General features: G+C 35.4%; 2 protein-coding genes across 3 annotated transcripts in view; both read right to left on the bottom strand.

Moving 5' to 3' along the window:
* LOC117112891 (delta-like protein C) overlaps positions 1–4,755 on the bottom strand; it is a 12,364-nt gene extending 7,609 nt beyond the window's left edge. The window contains exon 1 of the mRNA XM_033256104.1: positions 4,750–4,755. Coding sequence (XP_033111995.1) covers positions 4,750–4,755 — 6 coding nt within the window. The remainder of the gene's footprint in view (positions 1–4,749) is intronic.
* Positions 4,756–7,106: 2,351 nt separating this feature from the next.
* The window catches only part of LOC117112900 (fibropellin-1-like), a 19,770-nt gene continuing 4,739 nt past the window's right edge, over positions 7,107–22,137 (bottom strand). The window contains exons 2-10 of one of the 2 annotated variants that reach the window (XM_033256113.1): positions 21,561–21,718; positions 13,364–13,514; positions 12,499–12,650; positions 10,909–12,198; positions 10,357–10,517; positions 10,060–10,225; positions 9,029–9,203; positions 7,904–7,980; positions 7,107–7,710 (exon numbers count right to left, since the gene is read on the bottom strand). In XM_033256113.1, the coding sequence (XP_033112004.1) occupies positions 7,548–7,710; positions 7,904–7,980; positions 9,029–9,203; positions 10,060–10,225; positions 10,357–10,517; positions 10,909–12,198; positions 12,499–12,650; positions 13,364–13,514; positions 21,561–21,718 (2,493 nt within the window). In that variant the 3' untranslated portion in view covers positions 7,107–7,547. The remainder of the gene's footprint in view (positions 7,711–7,903; positions 7,981–9,028; positions 9,204–10,059; positions 10,226–10,356; positions 10,518–10,908; positions 12,199–12,498; positions 12,651–13,363; positions 13,515–21,560; positions 21,719–22,137) is intronic. The other variant, XM_033256114.1, reaches the window with a different exon arrangement.

Here is a 22,137-nt window from a genome sequence, read left to right as displayed (position 1 = left end):
ATTATTACTTTTATGTTTATCATCATTACTATTATTATTATTATTATTATTATTATTATTACTATTATTATTATTATTATTATTATTATTATTATTATTATTATTATTATTATTATTATTATTATTATATTACTGCATTGCTTCATTCATTATTCTAGGTATATTCACAGGCCTAGCATACGTTATATTATTAGGTCTTCATACAGCTGGCCCAGTTACAATCTCTATATGATCCATTTCTCTGAAATAAACATCTTAACTGTGTAGTGCTGGCCAATACAATGGATAGTTTATTTGACTAGTCTCTGCAATTAACACCCTTGGTTCTTTATTATTGTAGATATTCAGTATGCATAGATAAATAAACCAATCATTTTACAGTTTTATAAGTATTTCTCATTTGCTCTCTGTCACCTTTATTCTTTTTTGATAAGACAGCCTATATTATATTGATTCATGATGTTTTCCTTATTCTTGCTGATGAAGGCCACAGAATATATATATATTGTGATTCGTGGGTTGGTTTAGAAAATTTGAAAAATACTTTAAATTGCTATTGGGCATTTGAATTCACTACAAAAGTGCTATGACGTTTGCCGTGTAAGTGAAAGTTCTGTAGCTTGAGTCCCGCAGGATTTGAATCATGTCATATTACTTTTTAGTTTACGTTTCATTAGTATATTTTTATGCATTTTATATTTCTGGCCTGGTGTTAATAGGTTTACTTTTAACATGAGAGGTGAAAGTTATGCAGACATTATGCTCTCACAATTAGCAGGGGTGGATCCAGAGATGTCTAAAAAGGGGGACCGAAGGGGCCGAAAGGTGGGGGGGGGAGTGCAAAAGTGGGGCCGATCGAAATAACATTAGCCTAGGGAAATTTGTGTTTTTTATAGACACCCGAAAATAAGCTCTGAGGCGTTTTGGGCGATCAATTATTTCTTTCTATTTTTTCCCCTTTTATTTTGACTTTGCAAAATTGGAGGGGCTGCCCCCTCCCCACTTAAGTCCACCCCTGATTATGAGAGTTATGCTGATGCCCTTAAACTGCCAACTCTTTATCAGCGTCGTATATACCCGGTGCTCTATTTTGGTAAAAAAAGATATTGCTCTTGACTCCGAACACCACGGAACTATACCGTATGCTACCCAGTTTCAACGTCCACATCCATACTCGTACATGAGAACCGAGACAACTATAAACAAATATATATTCATATAGTTGTCTCAGCAGATGAGAAGAACAAATGAATTAAGGGGTCCTGGTGGAAAACCAGAGCGTTACAGAAAGTCAGCTATTTAGGTTAAGCTGTATCGAATATCGATTGAATTAATGATATCTATAGGTCTATCACATGTAATAGCATTATAAATATTTCTTATTCTTTTCTCAACAAAAAAAACTCAAAGGTCGAATATGCCACTTCATTCAGTATTACTACGTCTACTTTTGCGTGTGTGCCGATCCCACCCAACCGGCCATTTTCGAAGCAAAAAACATACGCTCAAGTAGTTAAAAATAATCTTATTTGAGATAGCGATCGACCCCCCAATTAATCATCGATCCCCACTTCTCCTTCTCTCCTGCCATCATCCCCCAATCAGCTCCCATACCTCCCATTTCAGGATTCTTACTGTAGATACGCCACTGATTACAGTTGATTGAATCAGATTCCTTTTATGTGTTTGTTAGTATTTTCTGGTTATTCTAGACACCTCCTGCAATGCCAGACGGTTCCATGACCGATTTGTGTGAGTAATCATGGTCATATTACGAGCTACTGCTGGGCTGATCGTAACATATCACTTGAGATTGGGGTTTTCCCAAATTCAAACCTGAACACACAAATTTAGACTGGGTTATTTTGTATTTCATAATTTGATTGTTGTGGATTATCTATTTGCCAGTGTGTGAAGTTAAATAAGAACAGCAAATTCTATGTCACATCACATTCTTTCCATTTGATGATTAGAGGTTACTGCAAATTTAATATTGATATTTAAAGCGTCTTCAGATAGGCCTATTTTATAGGCCTCTTTGTATTTGTCAACCATGTTAGTTCCGACACCCAGAGTGACAGTCAGTCATATTTTTTTTTACCGGGTGGCGTGAGTGGATCTAAATTCCGCAGGGGTTGAAATATGGTTGAGAGAGTACCGTAAGGTTTGAAGTGTTCTGTTTACCTATTGCGGGAGTCCAGCAGGATAAATAGTAAGCCTCCAAAAAACCCCGAAGTTTAGCTTTTTTAGAATCTTATCCAACTGATTTCACGTTATCGATATTTTGACTGTGGCCAGGTTAAACGCGTCTTCTGCACCCCTGGATCCGAGAACAGTACTTTTCACGGATCACAAGGCTCTAATTGCTCAAAGGCTTTGGATAGGTCTATACACCAAAACTTCAATCCTACTGGCTCTGCCCCTTGACCCCGCCAGGATTATAGGCGAACCCATACCCCAGTTGATCCATTTTTGCATGCCCCACACCCAAATGATAATCTTGGACACGAACCTACATGTGTCGAAATTCACATTAAAAACATATATTAATGCCAATGCCCGAGGCAACTTTGCGTACATGTGTAAATGTTTGATCTCGGCTTAAAATTTATGATCTTAGTTATTATATATAAATCATATAAAAAATATATTCCTTCATTAAAGTGATTGTCTCCATACATGGAATTACATTTGCGCATTTTGTACACTGGACGCTTTTTTTTTTCTTTTTTTTTTTTTGGCTGTCCTACATTTATTTTGTTACACATTGACCCAAGCTCACAAATGGGCTGTAAACTCGCACCGCACTGTATTGAGAAACAAGCCTCCATAGCCAGAATAGGGCGTAGAATGTGAATTTTGTTTAAATTGGGTTTTTGTGTAATAAATAAAGTATAACTTTTAATCTTACTATTCCTAAAGTTTGAGTTTAAAATTCCAAATGTAAGAGGTAAAATTTAGCCATTTTCTGATGGGAGCTAGTGAAAAATGAATAGAAACCTTCCGAAAATAAAAGCATTTTTCTCAAAACTTGATTTAAGAAAGTTGATTATTCAAACGGTCATAACTTTGCTTCCAGACACCCGATTAAGTTCATTTAACTGTCATTTTAAAGTAAATGATATGTTCTATGCCATTATAACAAAAACTCATTTTGGCCTAAGGACGAGTTTACAGCCCTTTTGTGAGCTTGGATCACTGGACATTTCATACACGTGCATGAGCCTACATTTTGTTACACACAATTTTTTTTACACGCATGTTGTTGCCCATGCACATTGTGTTAGCCAAACGTATTGGTAACTATAATATTGCATTATACTCGCAATTTGTTACACCTACGACTTTGTTACACACACGTACTTTTACTTTCACAGTAACGTAACACTCACTCATTTTACAGACTGGAACAATATTGATTTTTGATACACTTGGAAATTTTAATGCACACGTGCAATAAAGTTACACTCGACGATTGTGTTACTAGTGACACACTACTCAACCTCCAGCGTGTCTCATTCCGTTCACATTCACGGCACATGTCATTAAACCACTATCCTAGACAACAGTGGATTTCTCATAATTTGAAAGGAAACGCCAGTAACGATTGAAAACTTTTTTTATTTTATTGCCTAACGACAAATCGAAAGAGTACTAGTTCACAATCAAATGAAGATTAATTGTTTCAATTCTTGAACAGATTTCTTTTATGCTACATTTAAGTAAATATAGGCCCTATATAGTTTGTGTAGGAAACCCCACAACAAATTACTCTTTTTTTTATAAAATCCGGAAAATCCCACAACAAATTCCGTTAAAACCCTGAATTGCTCGTTTAAAAAAAACAAATACAGTGAACTTTTTTGCAGGTATAATAATAATAATTAACTGATTACTTAATGTCATCGGGTTGTAAGTTTTTTGTGCAGAAACATTTTATGACACAGAATGAAACAAACCCACAAAAGTAGCCCTGAAGTGTATGTTGCTTCCCAAATGATGTCTCAGTTGCTGAAAATTACTACGAAGAAAATAACATCTTATAGACCTACAGTATTACCCGACGTGCCTTAATATCAAGTCGTTGTGACTATCCAAACGATTCCAGACGGATTTACTAATGTATTGTGCTGTATTATTTTAATAGCATGAAATACTGGATACATCACTCCATGGAAGTATACAATTAATTTCATACACCCATGATTAATCAAATAATTAAGCACTGCTCTCAAAGCACCTCTTCGCACTGAACCTTTGAGAAATATTTTATAAATACGGCCACATTATTTGACGGTATGGTTGTTTATGAATTTTAGCCTTTTGTTAGAGTGTTTAATTGTTTTGCGCCTACGTTTTTGGTCTTATGAACTTCGTAGCATTCGAAGTTGTTAACCATTTAAGGAACGAAAAGGAATAGTCGTGGACTAGCCTACGTGTATATGAATTTGATAAAACTCAATTCTTTCATTTAATTTTCGGCAATAAAAAAACTCTCACACCAAGCCCGTAGTATAATTTATTGAATTACACAAAAAAAAAAAAAAACATTCAATATAAGCGAATTGTATATGCCTTCATATAAACATGTATAAGGCACAATTGGTCGAATTGGTACAGAAATAAATAGTTTCTCTGTTATTTTTTTAAACCATTCTGCCGAGGTTGGGTACAAAATCCAGGAAGAATTAGTCCCGGGACCTAATATATAACCTTATGGCCTTCGTTCAATCCTCATATAGGCCTTACCTCCATGATTTAATTTTGATGTAAAATATAGTTCCACATGTATAATTGTTAACATTAACAGTTAGTACGCCTACCTGTATCAATAAAACTCCAATAAGGAAGCGATCATAAACCATTTTTCAAAAGAAAGTCGAAAATTTCTGAGATGTTGTCTTGAAAAGAGGATGTGGTCCTAATACCAATCACGTAGAAATCTAATCTGTTTCACTTTCACAATCTCACAGTTTAGTATCACGTGATTAAAGTTGGCGTTCACTCTTTATGGTGTTAGTATCTTGTTTCAATATTGTAAAAACGATAAACGGTTGTCCGATGTGGATACTTTTCTCTCGACAAACACTCTACGATGTGTGTTCGTCCCTATCTTCATATACAGTGGCATGGTTTGAAGGAATTTGTTCATTCTTTGTGCACATCACGGGTCATTTTATGATAATCAGGTTTATATTGAATTGTTGATTTTATTTATAGTGCCCTACAGAAATAGGGCATAATGCAAGGAGATATACCACAGAATGCAGTTCACATTACAGGAGCCAGTAGGCCACATGCATTACAGTACTATTATATGCTAATATTAATGATATATACATAGGCCTATATTATTATATATCGATATATTCATAGTAATGATGATGGTGATGTTCATGATGATGATGATAATGAATAGGATGACGATGACGATAATAATAATGAAAATAATAATTGTTATTTATCGTCTTTTGAATAGTTTATTCAAACGGATTAAGTAAATTGTTCCAACCTAGACCAATCAATCAACTGCCTCTATCCTCCTTCAGAGCTTTCGGAGCATATCTCCAGGGGGAAAAACCCTACGAGCCTCTTAACAGTTCTGCCCCAACCCCAGCCGTTGGAAGGAGATTCAACCCCCAGTACTTGGTTCACTTCACGCCAGATTGTTCCCCCTCCTTCTCATTGTCTTATACTTCTTCATTTCTTCCCAATTTCTATTAACCCTGGCGCCGCCACTGCATTTAATATATGCAAACAACCTTTGTAAACGAAAACAAATAATTGATGTCCTACGGACCTTTAAATTTACGCTTGAATTTATATTGGCTTGAGTGTGTATTATATAGGAAGCATTTTAGGCCTGCGCTCACTTAATTAGGTACCGGTACATACTATGGAAACACCACTGGTGACCACCGGGAACACAGATGCAGTACCATAATCTTACTGCCGGATAATTGCTTGTAGCTTAATAAAGAGTCGGCGAATCAAGAGCGTCGTTTCATGCGCATTCACATTTTTATCGGAGCGCTTCACTTCATCGAAATCAGTAGTTTGAACTGTTTAATTTTTGCATGCAGGAACGAAAAATTGCACAATTAATCAGAGCTCAGAAGCGAACCGACGCTTTCGTTCGCGCGATTAAATTCGCCTAGAGGAAAACAGGCTTTAGGCCTATTTTTCTTTGGTTTAAAATTTTAAAATGTTACGTGATGTAGATTACTAAAGATAATAATCAAGGTGAATACATTTTTTTAAACATTAAAAGATTCATAAATTCTTAATAATTTTTAAGCATACAAGTTTTAATGTCCACAACACAACTTTTTACTGGTAGGTAGTGCTTGTATACCAACACTAAAGCTGGTTTTCTATTCGCGCGAATCAAAGCGTCGGTTTGCTTCCTGAGCTCTGATTGGTTGCGCATTTTTTCGCTTCGCAAAAACTCCGATAAGAATGTGAATGTGCATGAACCGACGCTTTCGATTCGCGCGAATAAAACAGGCTTTACGGAGCTCGCGGGTTGTAACTTGTCTTAGCAATTACTCTCACGTCTAAAACTGCAATGGTGGACATTTCCTGTCATTTGACACTATTTCTACCACTCCTGTTTTACTCCTACACTTTTGGAGTCCTTTGGAGGTCGATCTTTACTCACCAGAAGCAGAACCAGAACATAAACCGTTGACAACGATAGAAGAACTGATGGAAATTAGAATACTGTACTAATATGGTTGTCATGAGCTAAACAAATTAATTTCTTACTTGGATTGCTTAATTTATTATTATTTTAATTTGCACATAAACATTTGAGAAAAACCTCCCCCATAGCTAAACAGAGAGTTAAATAATACGTTTTGTTATAATAATACCTTTACATTAGCTGGTGATCATTTTTTGTAGTAAGAATGCATGTGAATTGCTAATCTGTTACTTTTTGGAAAATAAAAACTATTTTGATCCTTTTAAATGAGTATTCTTAATGTTGACTTCCAGGGGTTTCAGATTTCATTATTTTAACGCCATGAACACAGCAACATTTATATAGTTGCTGATGTCTTTATTGTACCAGATCGGTATATATATATATATATATTATAGGCCTATTAGCGAAATAACACAACCAATTATCAAAAACCATGGTAATTAATGAAACTCAACTCAATATAAACGGAAAATACACCGTGTGACTTTTTTGTTTTAACTTTGACAATAATATATACACGCACTTCAAACTAGGTAAAAACATATTTTTAAGAGGATTTTTGCCACTCGCGCACTCCGAAAAACCATCTGCTAGGGGCGGATCCAGAGATGTCCAAAAGGGGGGGCCGAAAGGGGGGCCGAAATTTGGGCCGATCGAGACAACAATATCGTAGGGGGGTCCGGGGGCATGCCCCCGCGAAATTGTTGTGTTCTAGACGCCCGAAAATAACTTTTGAGGCGTTGTGGGGGCCGGGGCCGGGGCGCCCCCCCCCTAAATCCGCCCCTGTATGCAACTGTTATTATCTCAAAACAGGTCTGTTAGGCTTCAGAATAGTCGTTTAAAATATCGTTCCTGGTTGACTGACTGTATTTACTTCTTGTAATGGAGGAATCCCATAAAAATCATTCTCTTCTCTTTTTAGCTCGTCATCAAAAACCGGGTTCACAACGTTCATTGTCCCGTCATTGTTACAATCTCGATGGTATTTAAAACGCCTAACCCTGCAGCGATTAAAGTAAATCCATAAAGAAAGCTACGTTACGTTGATCTGACATGTTATATTATGAACTAATATTATCATTTACTCTAAAAATATAAATTTAAAAAACGTGTGTGGTTGTCAATATTTAGGCTATCTTTCTGACAAAATAGATTTTAGGTCTAATTCCTCAAACCAGAACAGTGCAAACTAACCTCAAGTAAGTAACCGAAAGAACGATTAATATGAGAATGACACCAACGACAAGTAGTACATACCACTGGCTGAACAACTGAAAGTAAAATCAATAATTTATGTAAATAAAAATAAGCGCTCGTATTGACATCCCTTAATATACTGCATTGTATTGAATTATTGATAATAATCAAGCAAAAACATTTCCCCGCAAAAACATACACGATGCCAGTAATGTGTTCACATTTTGAAAACGATGTCTCGGACTATTAGTAACTAACCTGACAGATTTAGGCCTAAAAAAACACAGGCATATACATTAGCACCTCATTGTGCAAATCAAATAATGTTTTACACAAGCTTTCGCAAGCAGACCAGTTTATAACTGATCAAGGTAATATCAAATACTGTTAAAATGCTGTTTTACAAATTATACAAGTTAGTCGATAAAGTTCTACCTGTGTTTAATGTTATAGGTTTATCTGACATATCCCACATATCTGAAGTATCTTCAGTGTATTGCCATACATAATTATAGCTGTTCCGAAAAAATGGTCGTTATGTTATAGAATGGCCGGTACAAAGTCAACAGTCCACTTAAGAAGACTGTCAAAATGTCACAGTTTTATACATTATTGGGTCATCGTAGAAAATTAATATAATTTTATTGTTATTTCAAGCATTTAATATCATAATATTCATAATCCAATGTTTATTTTATTTACTTAGGCAGTTTTTACTTAAGGAAATTTAAGAGTGCTCAGTAGGTAAAACATAATTCTGGATTATACAAAAGCAATAGATAGTTGTGCTCTTCATATATGAAGCTATCTAATAAAGATAAACCGTAATGTGAAAGAAAGGGAAAATGGCTCGTCTGATAGAAGTTTATGTGACCGTCAGTCCTAATTACGTTGTTCCATTTGTTGGTTTTGCAAAAGGGTTTCTTGTGAAATTGCAAATGCAAGTACTACTGTTTGGCTTCTGGGAATATATTGCAGTCTTTCTTCTCTCTTTTGTATTCTTATATTTAAAGGATATTACTTTCATTGAGACTGTTGTTTCATATATTGTAATCATCTAGTTTTTTTTTAACTTTAGGATACCATAAAAACTACAATTGAAATTATCATATTAAAACTCACGGAGTTTCCATCGTTAGTTTGTGAGACCGGTTCGGCTTTACCATTGTGTACTTTTTGGTTGATGGCTAGTGATATGTCCTCATCCGAATAAGAGTCAAGAAGATTTTCAACCTCACGTGACAATAATAGTTTATCGGATAAGGTGACGATGAATGTTACGTGAGTCACACGTTGTCTGTGAATAATAAAACATATATCTTATAAAAAATATTCAATTTGGATGTTGGGTTCATGCCATGGTTTTCCGAAATGATCTGGTGAAAAGGTATGTGCTACTCCTAACAAAATGTCACTCCATCTTTGTTTATCTATGATCTCCTGGGCTTTATCTACGTCGTATTCATCATTTTTACTTCTAATTTTAACAAATTAGTTATACGTGAATCTTGAATCGTATCCTCCATAAAAAGCCAACAAAACGCTTATCCAAGGAGTCCTGTGCTGTGTAAACGTGCCCCACTGTGCTTTACAAATCAATTGTGCAAGTAGAATATTAAGAAAGAATTAAGGATGTTGATGGGTCCCGGTTGGAATGGGTTGAAGATCCCTCAAGGTTGGTAGCGCTAGACTCTGGAACTGTTGAAGGAGCTACGACGACAGACGAAGGGAGTCTATTCCACACAGGAATGGCGCGCACAAAAAAAAAAGAGACTGCTGTTACACTACAGTTCAACCACCAAATCGAAACCACATTTGTGATCTAAATATGTGAGGTTGTCTCAGGGATCGATCTCCGATTAGATGGTTAATTGTGTTAAAACATGGTGGTCTCGAATTAGAGGGGTCTGGGAATTAAATGGGTCTTCAAGTGGAGGGCTAACTGCACCAAAGTTATAATTTATAAGTAAATAATAGTTTAATTTGAAGAAGTGTATAATAATTATAAGCTTACATAGATTTTATATGTTATATAAAGTATGCATGTTAACTGTAATAAAAGTACAATTTTATTCGTTCATTCTCGGTAAAAGTAAATTACAAATACTAGTGCCTCCTCGTAAAACAACTTTTAAGATAAAACTTTAATTTACTTTGTAAGTACATCTTCATATTCATCGGTTGTAATTATCTTGGTTTGTACTGTAGAGCTGCGCTTCATCTGAGATCCTCCAAAAAGGGCGTTCATTCCTGTTTCAAACCTGTTTTTATCCTCCAGAGGACCGATGACGTTAATGAAATGTTGGTGCTTAGATAGATCTAGAAAATCAAAACGATGTTTGCATGCTAATCACTACCTTTTTATGTGCGTTTTACTAGAAATTTGCCAGTATTGCCGCCTGGCTTTGTATTCTAACCACCGCGCCATTGAAACCCAACACATAACTCACCTATACTGCAGAAAGAACCATAGAAACCAGTGTCACATAGGCACTCAAACTCATCCACCGCTACTAACCGGCACTTGCCATTCTCACATGGACGCTTGGAGCACACATCGTCTATCAAAAATTCGCACGTTTTTCCAACGTAAAAATCGCTACAATTACATCTATTCAAATTACAATTATATTGACGTTAAAAAATAATGGAATTTGAAATACAAAAATAATTATAACTTGTAATTCATATTTAATAATTCCAATAATGTAGCAGTATTACAGGCCTACAATCTATATTATAAAATTATTATCTAATGCCATGCGCCACGATTTCAATGAAAGAGTGGGATATAAGTGGATATGTGGCATAGGTATGGCGAATGTCTAAACACATTCGTGTATGATGTAATAATTTATGTGTATTACGATGATGACGACCATAAGGATGATATGTATTATTGTTAATTATAATGATGATGATAATAATAATCACATTAGTGAGGAATATGATAATGATGATGCTTCATAAATATTAGTAAAATGTATTACCGGCCTACTCACTCAAATTGTCCAGGTAAATCTACGCATGCTCCGTATTTGCAAGGATTACTGACGCATTCATCGAGATCATTCTCACAGAGATCACCTGTAAAACCCGATGGACAGATACAAGTATACATATCCAAATCATCTACACACGTGGCTTGATTCTTACATGGAGAACTATCGCATTCATTGATATTCACTTCACAATGGGCACCTGTAAATCCTTCTGCGCATGTGCAAATAAAAGTCGCTACGAGATCAATGCATGTGGCATCATTTACGCACGGAGAACTCTCACACTCGTCGATGTCAACATGGCATAGCTTTCCTTCGAATCCTATGGAACACTGACAATGGAAACCATTAACTCCATCGTCACAAGTGCCGTTATTTTGACATGGTGAACTCTGACATTCGTCAACATTCTCCGAGCAGATGGTACCCGTGTATCCGTCTTCACACAAACATGCAAAACTATCAATTTTGTCAGAGCAAGTCCCATTATTTATACAAGGCAGACTTTGACATTCGTCAACATTTTCTGAACACGTGGTACCATCGAAACCAGGTGGACAAATACAGGAGTACTTATTGACCTCATCTTGACACGTCGCTCCATTGAAACATGGTTCAGATTGGCATTCGTTGTAATTGATGTCACAGGAGTTTCCAACATATCCTGACTGACAAGTACATGTGAACGTAGCAACTTCGTCAACACATGTTGCGTTATTCTGGCATGGGCCACTCAAACACTCATCTATGTCAGTTTGACAATAGTCACCAGTAAAACCTGCTGTACAGTTGCAAGAGTATCCATCGATAACATCAGTACATGTTCCACTATTTTGACATGGTAAACTTTGACATTCATCTATGTTGACATTGCAGGTGGATCCTGTATAGCCTGGAGCGCATGCACAGTGGAATGCATTAACACTATCTGAGCAGTTACCATAGTTTGCACAAGGATCACTACTGCACTCATTAAAATCAATTTCGCAAAACTCTCCTTGAAACCCTGGCTGACATTTGCATGTGAAATTATTGAAGTAATCCGTACACACACCACCATTTTCACATAGTTCATTCAGACATTCGTCTGTTTCATTTTCACAGGGAGAGAATAGACACTCATTCACGTCTTGATTACAACTGGTTCCCTGCCAACCTGACAGACATATTTTTCCTCCAGAACTGCTGCAGGAATAATGACCGGTAGTGTCGTCACGAGCTCGACAAAAGACGTTGCACGTATTTCCATAGTAATAGGTAGTACAGTAACCTCTGACCTGGATGTCTAGGCTAAAATGAAAGTAAAATATTCTAAAACCATGAATGTGAAGATGATACTTTGTATTCTCAAATGTTTATTTAACCGGTTATATAAAACACCCCCATCAATTATCTAGAGGGTAAAAGTAAAGATAAAGGTAGTCCCGTAATCGTGTTTAACGTAAGGAAATGAGCTTTTAGAAGACCACCATAGATTCTCCAGAGGATTGTAGAAATGGCCAATGGTATTTCTCGATGTGATGATTATTGGACCTTATTCCTTAAAAAGTCTTTCGCAGTAGCAAAGACGTGAATACATGTGACGCTTACCTCGACCGTCTTCCTGTGATTGTTACGGATGTCCAGTTTGATTGTGATGACGTACGAGCAGGCGTAAAAGATATATTTTGTTTATATTCATCTATCTTGTCATCCCTACCATGGTCGTTGTCGTGCACAATTCCTTTGATACGAATTCCATTCTATATTTAAATAGAATTTGTACTATGTTAACTTGAAATCATGTTACGTTATTTCCATCTGATCTTCATTATCATCGCTAGATTGACACATTGACATTTGAAATGGAGGGGCCCAGAGAAGGACTTTCACAGATGGAGGGTCTATCTACCTCAGCACCCCCATGGTTGGGGCTGAGGTACGAACATTTATGATTATGGCATATCTCTGGACGACCGGATATTTGAGTAGAATTTTCTTCTTTTTTTTTCTCAATATTTGTTAAATTTGAAAAATTTAGAGGTGGGGGGTGGGGGAAGAGGGCACGGACCCTCCTTAATCCGCCACTGGTTTAATATATTAATTAATTCAGTACTTGTTTGACAATCGAATCTCTATCAGGTCTATTCGTATTTTCTAACTTGTACCCCTATGTATATTAACGATGTCCAGGGTCCAAGCCTTTGATAATTATTAATTAATGACGCAGAGCTGCTATTTGATACATTGTAAACATAAACTTTAGAAGTAGAAGTCATGAAAATATTCATGAAAAAAGCATTAGAAGCGTTAGGAGCTTTCATCGATAAACGATCAGCTTTATTTACAAGTCTTGTGGACTTATAAAAACTGAAATTTAAAAATATCATTTCAATCTCTGGTAAGTCTCTCATCGATAATAAAACAAGGCATTTTCATCCCTTAACCTTAGAATATCATCATACAACCTACTTACCGTAAACGTCATCATGGTGAATATATACGGATTGTCGATTCCTCCAGCTGCCCCGGCACCCACAGGAAATGTAAAATCGTCATCGTTCGCGTAAACCTCACCCATATTAATACTACCTAAGGGACATTGGTCAAAATCTGAGTGTGTCGAACTGTACAAGCAAGAATAAATTAAGAATATATTAATATAGTAATATTATAAAATAGAGTGAACAACATACAATGGGGTTTTTCGTGCTCGACAGGTCACGACTTAAGTATTACACTCTCAGGCCTAATAAAAGAGTTAAACGAAAGGTATTAAATTATCATTGTCACAATTATTATTATCGTATAATAGCCACTAAACCAACAACGTTTAATTTTTAATATCAACTATGCAGTCAGATCATTCCTGGTAAATTTGAGCTCAATTGAATCATGTTAAACATTAGAACTTTATACTCTCATTATCTATCAGCACACAAGGGGTGAACGTCTTTTTAATCCAGTGGCTTAGCTCAAAGGACAATATCGTAGGCCTACAATGTTATTTGTGACAGAAGTAGATATTAATATTTTCTTTGGTGGGGAGGGGGGAGGGTTACCCTAACGATAAAGTTTGTTTGATTGAAAACGGCCCAATCGTTTGCCAATAGTAGTGTTTTGAAATGTTGCCAAAAAGAAAGAATGACCTTTATGACCTTTGACTCCAAATCCCAGAACGCCATAAAGACCCTGCCTTATGCCAAGGCATATACACGACTGTGCTACATTATTTGTGACAGAGGTTTTTACCCTAATGACCTCTGTGTGACCTTTGACATTAAGCGATGAACACCCCCATATAAGAGGTGTCATTGGTAAGACTGACCGAGTTTAATTGAAATCTGTCCAACCGTTTGGCACAACGTTTTGAAACGTTGCCAGAAGAAAAAGAACTATAGAAACGATGTTCAATAGAACATGAATCCAACCAGTACCACTCAGATCATTCCTGATAAATTTGAGCTCAATCTAAATTTACATTTTGCCTGCGTAAGCATGTTATAGTTCAGGCTGCGTCCTGGTTTTTGTAAATGTTTTCTTTTGTATATTTCATATGAATATCAATAAAGAATAGGCCTAGCTGAAACAATGTTGAAACCAAGTGGTTAACACCTCATGTATGAGATGTGTCATCGGTTATACTGACGAAGTTTAATTGAAATTGGCCTAACCGTTCGGCCACTATCTGTCTTAAGCCGGTTTCCACTAGACGAATTTATTCGCGCGAGTCGAAGGCGTCGGATCGGTTCCTGAGCTCTGATTGGTTGCGCACATGTTTCGCTTCGCAAAAAGTAGAAACAGTTCGAACTACCAATTTCGCTGGAGCGAAAACTCCGATAGAAATGTGAATGCGCATGCGCATGAACGACGAATGAAAGAAAGAAAGATGACCCTTTAATGACGTTTGACTCAATGCATTTTATGAACATCATAAAGACCCTGCATTATGCCAATGCATATGAGGAAAGGAAAAGACTGTGCTTTGTTATTCGTGGCAGGAGACTTTAAATGGAGTAGGACCGGTTCGGCCGTGAACAAGTTCGGCCGCGATATATTTGTATAGAACGCCAAGTAGGCGCAAAGCTGTGCATGTTGTACGTGTGTGTGTGTGGTTAATCTATTGCTGCTACAGTATCCATTATTTCGTGTTTTATTGTTAGGTCTTCTTAATATGCTGCCAAATAATGTGGTTTTAGGAAATCAGGGCATTATTAAATTATTATCAGTGACTCTAAAAATACTTCTTTTAGAGTCAATTTTGAAAGTCCATAATATGAGGCTGATGTAGGAGTTGAGCACTTGGCTGAGAGTTACTGTTTCTGCTTCTTGTACTGAAGACCCCCGGTTCAAGCCCGGTGAGCTTCGAGGTTTAATTGGAATCTGATTTGTTTTTCTTCTCTTTTCTTTTTCAAAAATTAATGAAAATGTTTTATTTACTTTTTTAATAGACTAATGCCATAACAAAATTTACTAGGTGTCACCAGTTATACAGACCAAGTTTGATTGAAATCAGCACAACCGTTTGCCAGAGTACCGTTATGTTGCTAGAAAAAGATACGAATGACGTACCCCTTAATGACCTTTGACCCCAAATAATTACGTACCACATAATTATTACTGTCAAACTATTATGTGTACATAATTAATTCTGTTGTTACAGAAATAATTATGTACCACAAAAGTATTACTGTCACACTATTATGTGTACATAATTAATTCTGTGGTTACAGAAATATTTATGTACCACAGAATTATTGCTGTCATACTATTCTGTGTACATAATTAATTCTGTGTTAACAGAAATAATTATGTACTACAGAATTATTACTTTCTAACTATTCTGTAGTACCATAGAGAAAATAGAACAGTTCTATTTTCTCTATGGTAGTACAGAATCAATTCTGTACTACTTAATTTTGTGTCTGTCACCACATAATTATTTCTGTTCTCACAGAAATAATTCTGTCCAAAACAGAAATAATTCTGTCCGCACAGAATTATTTCTGTACTGCACAGAATTATTTCTGTCCACTCTCTACGCAAATTAGAAGGTGGGGTTTCCATCAAACATCCAATAAAATCATCCATGTCCAATACTGTCAAAAGTCCTTTAACACTTTTTCCTCTTTTATTCACAAATACATCCTACTGTATACTTCCTTGTGGAAACAAATGCCGTATGATAATATTCATATGTATTCATTTAAGTGTCTGTTAATTACTATATTTTTTTAAATAGTATGTGCTATGAATGTATTATCATTATTAGGATTACAGTAGTTATATTATTACATTATTAATTCCTTTAATATGATTTACAAACACAGTCTACTTCCATGTGAAAACAAATACTGTATATGTTAAAAATTAATTTTGTTAGATAGCACACTGCTTCGTATACAATACAGGTCTCCCTCCACTTAAAGACCACATTTGGGACCGCGGTTTCCATGGTCTTTAGCAGCTTTGGTCTGTAATTAGAATAATAAAGATAAAAGACATTTGTGAAGTTGGTATTTATTACTTGACCCCTCCAATTAGAAACCCCCTCCAATTAAAGACCACTATTTTGTGCTCCCAAATTCACAAAGGTCTTTTATCTTTACTTTTTTTAATTAGAGACCAAAGCTGCTAAAGCCATGGAAACGCTGGTCCCAAAAATGGTCTTTAATTGGAGGGAGAACTAATAATATTTGAAAGACTATAGTCTGTATTGTTGATATACGTCTTATGTTATTATCTACGTATAAATATAAACTCTTATAATAATTACAATAATGTAGTGTCTACTGTATTTATTACTTGAATTTTATTTCTTTTTTAATTTTAGGCCTAATTTGTTTTAATTTTTTTTACAATACTTTTATAATATATTTACTGTTTATATTAATTGTACTTCAATTGTCAGTATATGTACTACCAGGTAAATAAAAGGCTTGGGAGTAATAATTTTAGTTGTGTTGGATATTGGTTGGAATGCATAGGCAAAGAAGTGACCAATCTGGACATATTTGTTGAAAACAATTTCCAAAACACTGTTGAGGTCACATCTCAGATAGTTGGTTTCATCTCTTTAATGAACAAGCATTATTTTTATACTCTCTCAAGAATCTTTTTTTTTTACTTTTCAACTTTATAAATATTTTTCACTTGATTATTGGATCAAATAAACTACAGATACAAAATTGGATGTTGAGCCTTTTAAATGTATACCATCTAAGTGTATACTATTATTTAATATTAAAATTTAATTTAATCAAGAGGTTGTTATAGCATGGAGGTATAACAATTATACCTCCATTGTTATAATGACTATAGCAACTCCGTCTTAAATATATAATGCATTCTAAAATAATAACATTAAATTATTATTCATAAACAGTAGGAGTGTTATATACAGTAATTTTTCCGTATGAAAGTAGGTTGTGTTTGATGAAAGGGACTAATGGTTTACTGTTCTATATCATAATAAATACTATCAATCAAATATGGCACGCCAGAAAACCCGCGAACTTTCTTAGTCTCTAAGGATTAATGATTCTATTGGATGTTTGATGGAAACTCCACCTTCTAATAGTGAGTGGACAGAAATAATTCTGTGCGGTACAGAAACAATTCTGTGCGGACAAAATTATTTCTGTACCGCACAGAATTATTTCTGTGAGAACTGAAATAATTATGTGGTGAAAGAAACAAAATTATGTAGTACAGAATTGATTATGTACTACATAATAGTTAGAAAGCAATAATTCTGTAGTACATAATTGTTTCTCTTAACACAGAATTAATTCTGTACAAAGAAAAGTTTTGACAGTAATAATTCTGTGGTACATAATTATTTCTGTAACAACAGAATTAATTATGTACACATAATATTTTGACAGAAATGATTCTGTGGTACATAATTGTTTCTGTAACAACAGAATGCCTATTTAAAGACATAAATACCCAAACGGCGCCCCGTACAAAGGCCAAGGACTGCGCTATGTTATTTGTGACAGAAGTAGTATTATTACGATTTTGGGGCTGAGGTAAGAAATTTTGTGATTAGGATAGATGGCAGGAAATTACACTTTTAGACTTAAAATTTGAATTTTAATTTGAAAAAATATAATTTTGCTTATATCTCCATTAAAAAAAAATTGAACTATATAGAGTGCCTACTTTCCCCCATATGCCTAAATACAAAACTCACGAAGGCAGGCGATTTTTTCTTCATGCTTTAGGGTGGGTTTCAAGGAAACTTTCAGACGCGCGTATACAGACGTCAATCAACATTTGGTTGCTCAACTCAAAAAGGAAACTTGTAATGCTCGTTAGAAAATGAAAAAAAAAAATCTATATTTTATACTGATAATAATAGATCAATTTATAAGACGCAAATAAACAAAAGTCAAAAAGGGGGGGGGGGGGGGAAGGGGGCCCGGCCCCCCCCCCCCCCAAGTAGGCATGGGATGTGTTTTGATTATTGTAATAATAATAATAATAAAAGTGGCTAATATCTTTGATACCAAATTGGCAGAGACCTCTCATCTATATCATTGGACTATTTACTTGTTCTGACGTTAAGTTGCGAAGGGGTTTTAAATTTTAGGTTAGCTCTTTAAAAGTCAACCTTATCAAGTAGGTATTTTTCAGTTCCCTCACATGGAAATGTAATTCCTAGTGACGAATTAATTTACAGATAAGAATTTAATAATGATTTATTTTTGGCACTTTCAAATAGATTATGCTTATTTATTTCTTAAGTACAGCATCATAACGTTACTAATCTTAATGTTATTAATATTCAGTTTTTCTGTATAATATAAATATATCTATATAATAATTTTTTCACAACTCCACTTAATATTTTTTTCCTCCGTTTTCAATATTGTTTCTAATGATGACCATCTATCTGTTTCTAATAATTATGCAAATCTTTTGCAAACTTTAAACTTTGGTCTGGTATTTCGGGATGTTTTAAGTACAAATCTAGCCATTTGAATTTTAACTCTTTCTAAAGGTATAACATCATTTAATCAGTTGCGTCATTTGCTATTAAAAAACATCGTCTGCAAAGAATAATAATTAGTCTCTAATTTCCCAACTTAACCATACTTTTAACATTTTTATACAATTTATTTAGGATCGTCCACACTTTACCTCTTATAAAGATAATAATGCTTTGTTTGTCTCTAACTTCTTGTTTCTTATTACACATTGCTTCATTTTTATTAAATTATATACAACAAATTATTAAATAAGTTTAAAACCTTCAATGAAAACAAAAAAAATGTTGGTACTTTTATAATTATTACTGTTGCATTTGTTATCGATATTATTGAAAAAATTACACAGAATTATAAAAATAATTTTTAAAAAAATAATGTCGGCGTCATTTGATGTACCGTATGTATTTTTGCTCAAAGTTATAAGCATGCGAGTAATGAAAAAAATCGCATTTGGAGCGAATATGGAGAAACGACAGCGGTACGAGTACGAGGCGGGGCACATTAGTGCCGGCAGCGCCGCCAAGATTGGAGACTGTAACAGGGACGAGGGTTGGTGTGGTCCCCCAGGTATGAGCGCAAAGCGCAAGAAAGACTGTGCTTAAGGCGCGAACAATTTTTTGGAGGGTGGGGGCGGGCTCTGTCAAACTGGAGGGCCCATTATTAGGGAACCTATGTTATTATTGAGGGCCCATGATAGTAATTATTATGTTTGAAAAAAAATATTGAAAAAAAAAAATCTACCTGCAATTTATATGGCCCCCCCCCACCCCTAGTAAGCTCGGGCCCCGGGAATCTTCCTCCCCTTCCTTCTTCCATCTCGGTGACACTGAGCGCTGGCATGTAAACAATAAGGAAGGAAAGAATCAGTGGCGTAACGCCTATGCGCTCTCATGCGGCGGTCCGCAGGGCCTTCGAATTCTAGGGGCCCCGAAGGGGCCCTACCCATAGGTTCCTCGATCTAGCACCCTGACCAAAAAGGACTTTGTTGATAACTAACACCATAATGTGTCTCTGAAATTGACTGTAGGGTATATATCATATTATAAAGATTAAAGAGAAGGGGACACGTCGGCCCGACGGGGCCCTTCTCTCGGCATGTGACCCCACCAAAATTTGTCAAAAAAATTTAAATGCAGATAAAAATAAAATTATATTCACAATTTTAAGTCTGTGAGTGCCATTTCCGGCCACCTAGACGTGCCATAATAATACATTTTTTTTATCTCAGCCCCACAAGAGCAACAACATAATATGTGTGTCTGAAATCGACTTTACTAAGACATCATATTATATCCAGTGGCGGAATAAAGACCCGAATCCAGCTGCCGGCCTGGAGCTGCCGGCCCGGGGCCCCACTAAATTTGTCAAAATTGTTTAAACTTGTATAAAAAGAAAATTATATTCACAACTTCATGTCTGTGAAATGCCATTTTCGGCCATCGAAAGGTCCCTTATTCATAAATTTTCTTACCTCAGCCCCAACCATGGTGGGTCTGAGGTGGTGTAGACCCTCAACTGAAGTCCTTCCCTGGCCTCAATTTTCTGGATCCATATTATATCATTTATTCATCGTTAAAAACATTTAGAATAACAATGCACATTTAAAATCCCAAGATAGAATCGGTGATTGGGACCCAAAAAGGGCCCCCAGTTTCAAATACACAGGGCCTCCGGCCCCATCGTTACGCCACTGGAAATAATACACTGTATTTATTTCGAATTACTGTAGTGTTTACTCAACGCCCTGTAATTTAAAAAGTAATACATTATGGCCACTCCCAATATGGAATATATGATCCTCATCGATTCTCATTTCTTTTACTAAACCATCAATTAAATTTGTTGAACCAATTGTAGAGGATTGATCTCTCCGAAACCATATGTCATTATCACGACATTCCATGAAGCGCACACCATTTGAATTGAAAATATCGTCCCCATATGCGGCATTGGAATCACCAATCAATCAATCAATCAATCAATAGAAATTTGTAAGGCGCCAGTATCCACGACAGATACAATGTTCAGTGGCGCTAATGACGTTGGCATTACTCAAAGTGCACATAAATTTAACTTATGAAATTGTAAAAAGAAAAAAACTATTTACACTAAATTTTTGTGTCAATCACTTAGTACGAGATTAAGAAAATGTAAGCCTTTAACCTTTTCTTAAAAAGAAAAACACTTGAGGATAAACGGATGTCAGAGGGTAAGGCATTCCATATATAGAGGCAGCACATGAAAATGAACGTTTTCCAAAATTATTAATTAAAACCAATTATAAGTATGTGCGTTATCATCATCGCATTAATTTTTTTTTTTTTTTGAGGTGGGGTTCGCCTCCAATTCCCAGTAGATATGCCACTAAGTACATTAGAGGTACAAAACAATTTATATTGTTTATTTTCTATTGGTGAATATATGTGTAGCTTAGAGGTTAAAATACTTGTCTTCCAACCTTCCAACCTTCCAGGTTCATTCCTGGCAAGGTGCAAGATTTTTTCCTCAAGACCAACCCCATACACTCTAAGCATCATAATAAGACTACCGTTCATGTGTGTGTATATGTTATGTGTGTATGGCTTATAGGCCTAAGTATCTTTTTATTTTTTAATAATATTGGCGATTTTAATTGCTACTGGAAAAATAGTGCCTACAAGTAAAATACAAAAATACCTCCCAGGCGTATCAAGGCAGAAGTAGAATCGATTGTCGCATTTACTACAGTACCACCAACCATCGCAGCAATCACCATTGAAGTCTACACTTGTCGGGTTTCGATAACTGACAAATTTGATTTCAACTTTTGTAATGCACCGGACACAGAGAAAACCCTACAAAATTTAAGCAAGTAGAAAAGCATAACCGAAAAACATCACATAATATATTCAGACAGTCAATACTAAACAAAAGAACCGAGCTATTGTCTAAATGCAGGCACAACAACAAATACTTACTTAAAAACAATTAACTCATTTGCATTTTCACCTGCCTTAAAATTCATATACTCACACAATCCTTGTATTCTCTCACTCCTGAAGATTGCATTAGCATGAAACAGTCTGTAGAGTAATTATATCCAGTTCTACAAGTTCTACATTTTCAATATATACAGTATAAATATATATATATTCGATGTCCTTTATTCGCACATTGTATTTACCTTTTTTTTTTGATGATTTATGTATAATTTAACAGTGTTAACGGCTTTCTTAATGTATATTATATATATATATATATATATATATATATA

Source organism: Anneissia japonica, unplaced genomic scaffold (assembly GCF_011630105.1).
Source record: "Anneissia japonica isolate Jap-2015-1 unplaced genomic scaffold, ASM1163010v1 scaffold287713_len945575_cov184, whole genome shotgun sequence".
NCBI classification, from domain to species: Eukaryota; Metazoa; Echinodermata; class Crinoidea; order Comatulida; family Comatulidae; genus Anneissia; species Anneissia japonica.
The sequence above is the reverse complement of the archived record's forward strand: the minus strand, read 5'-3'. Positions and strand labels throughout refer to the sequence as shown.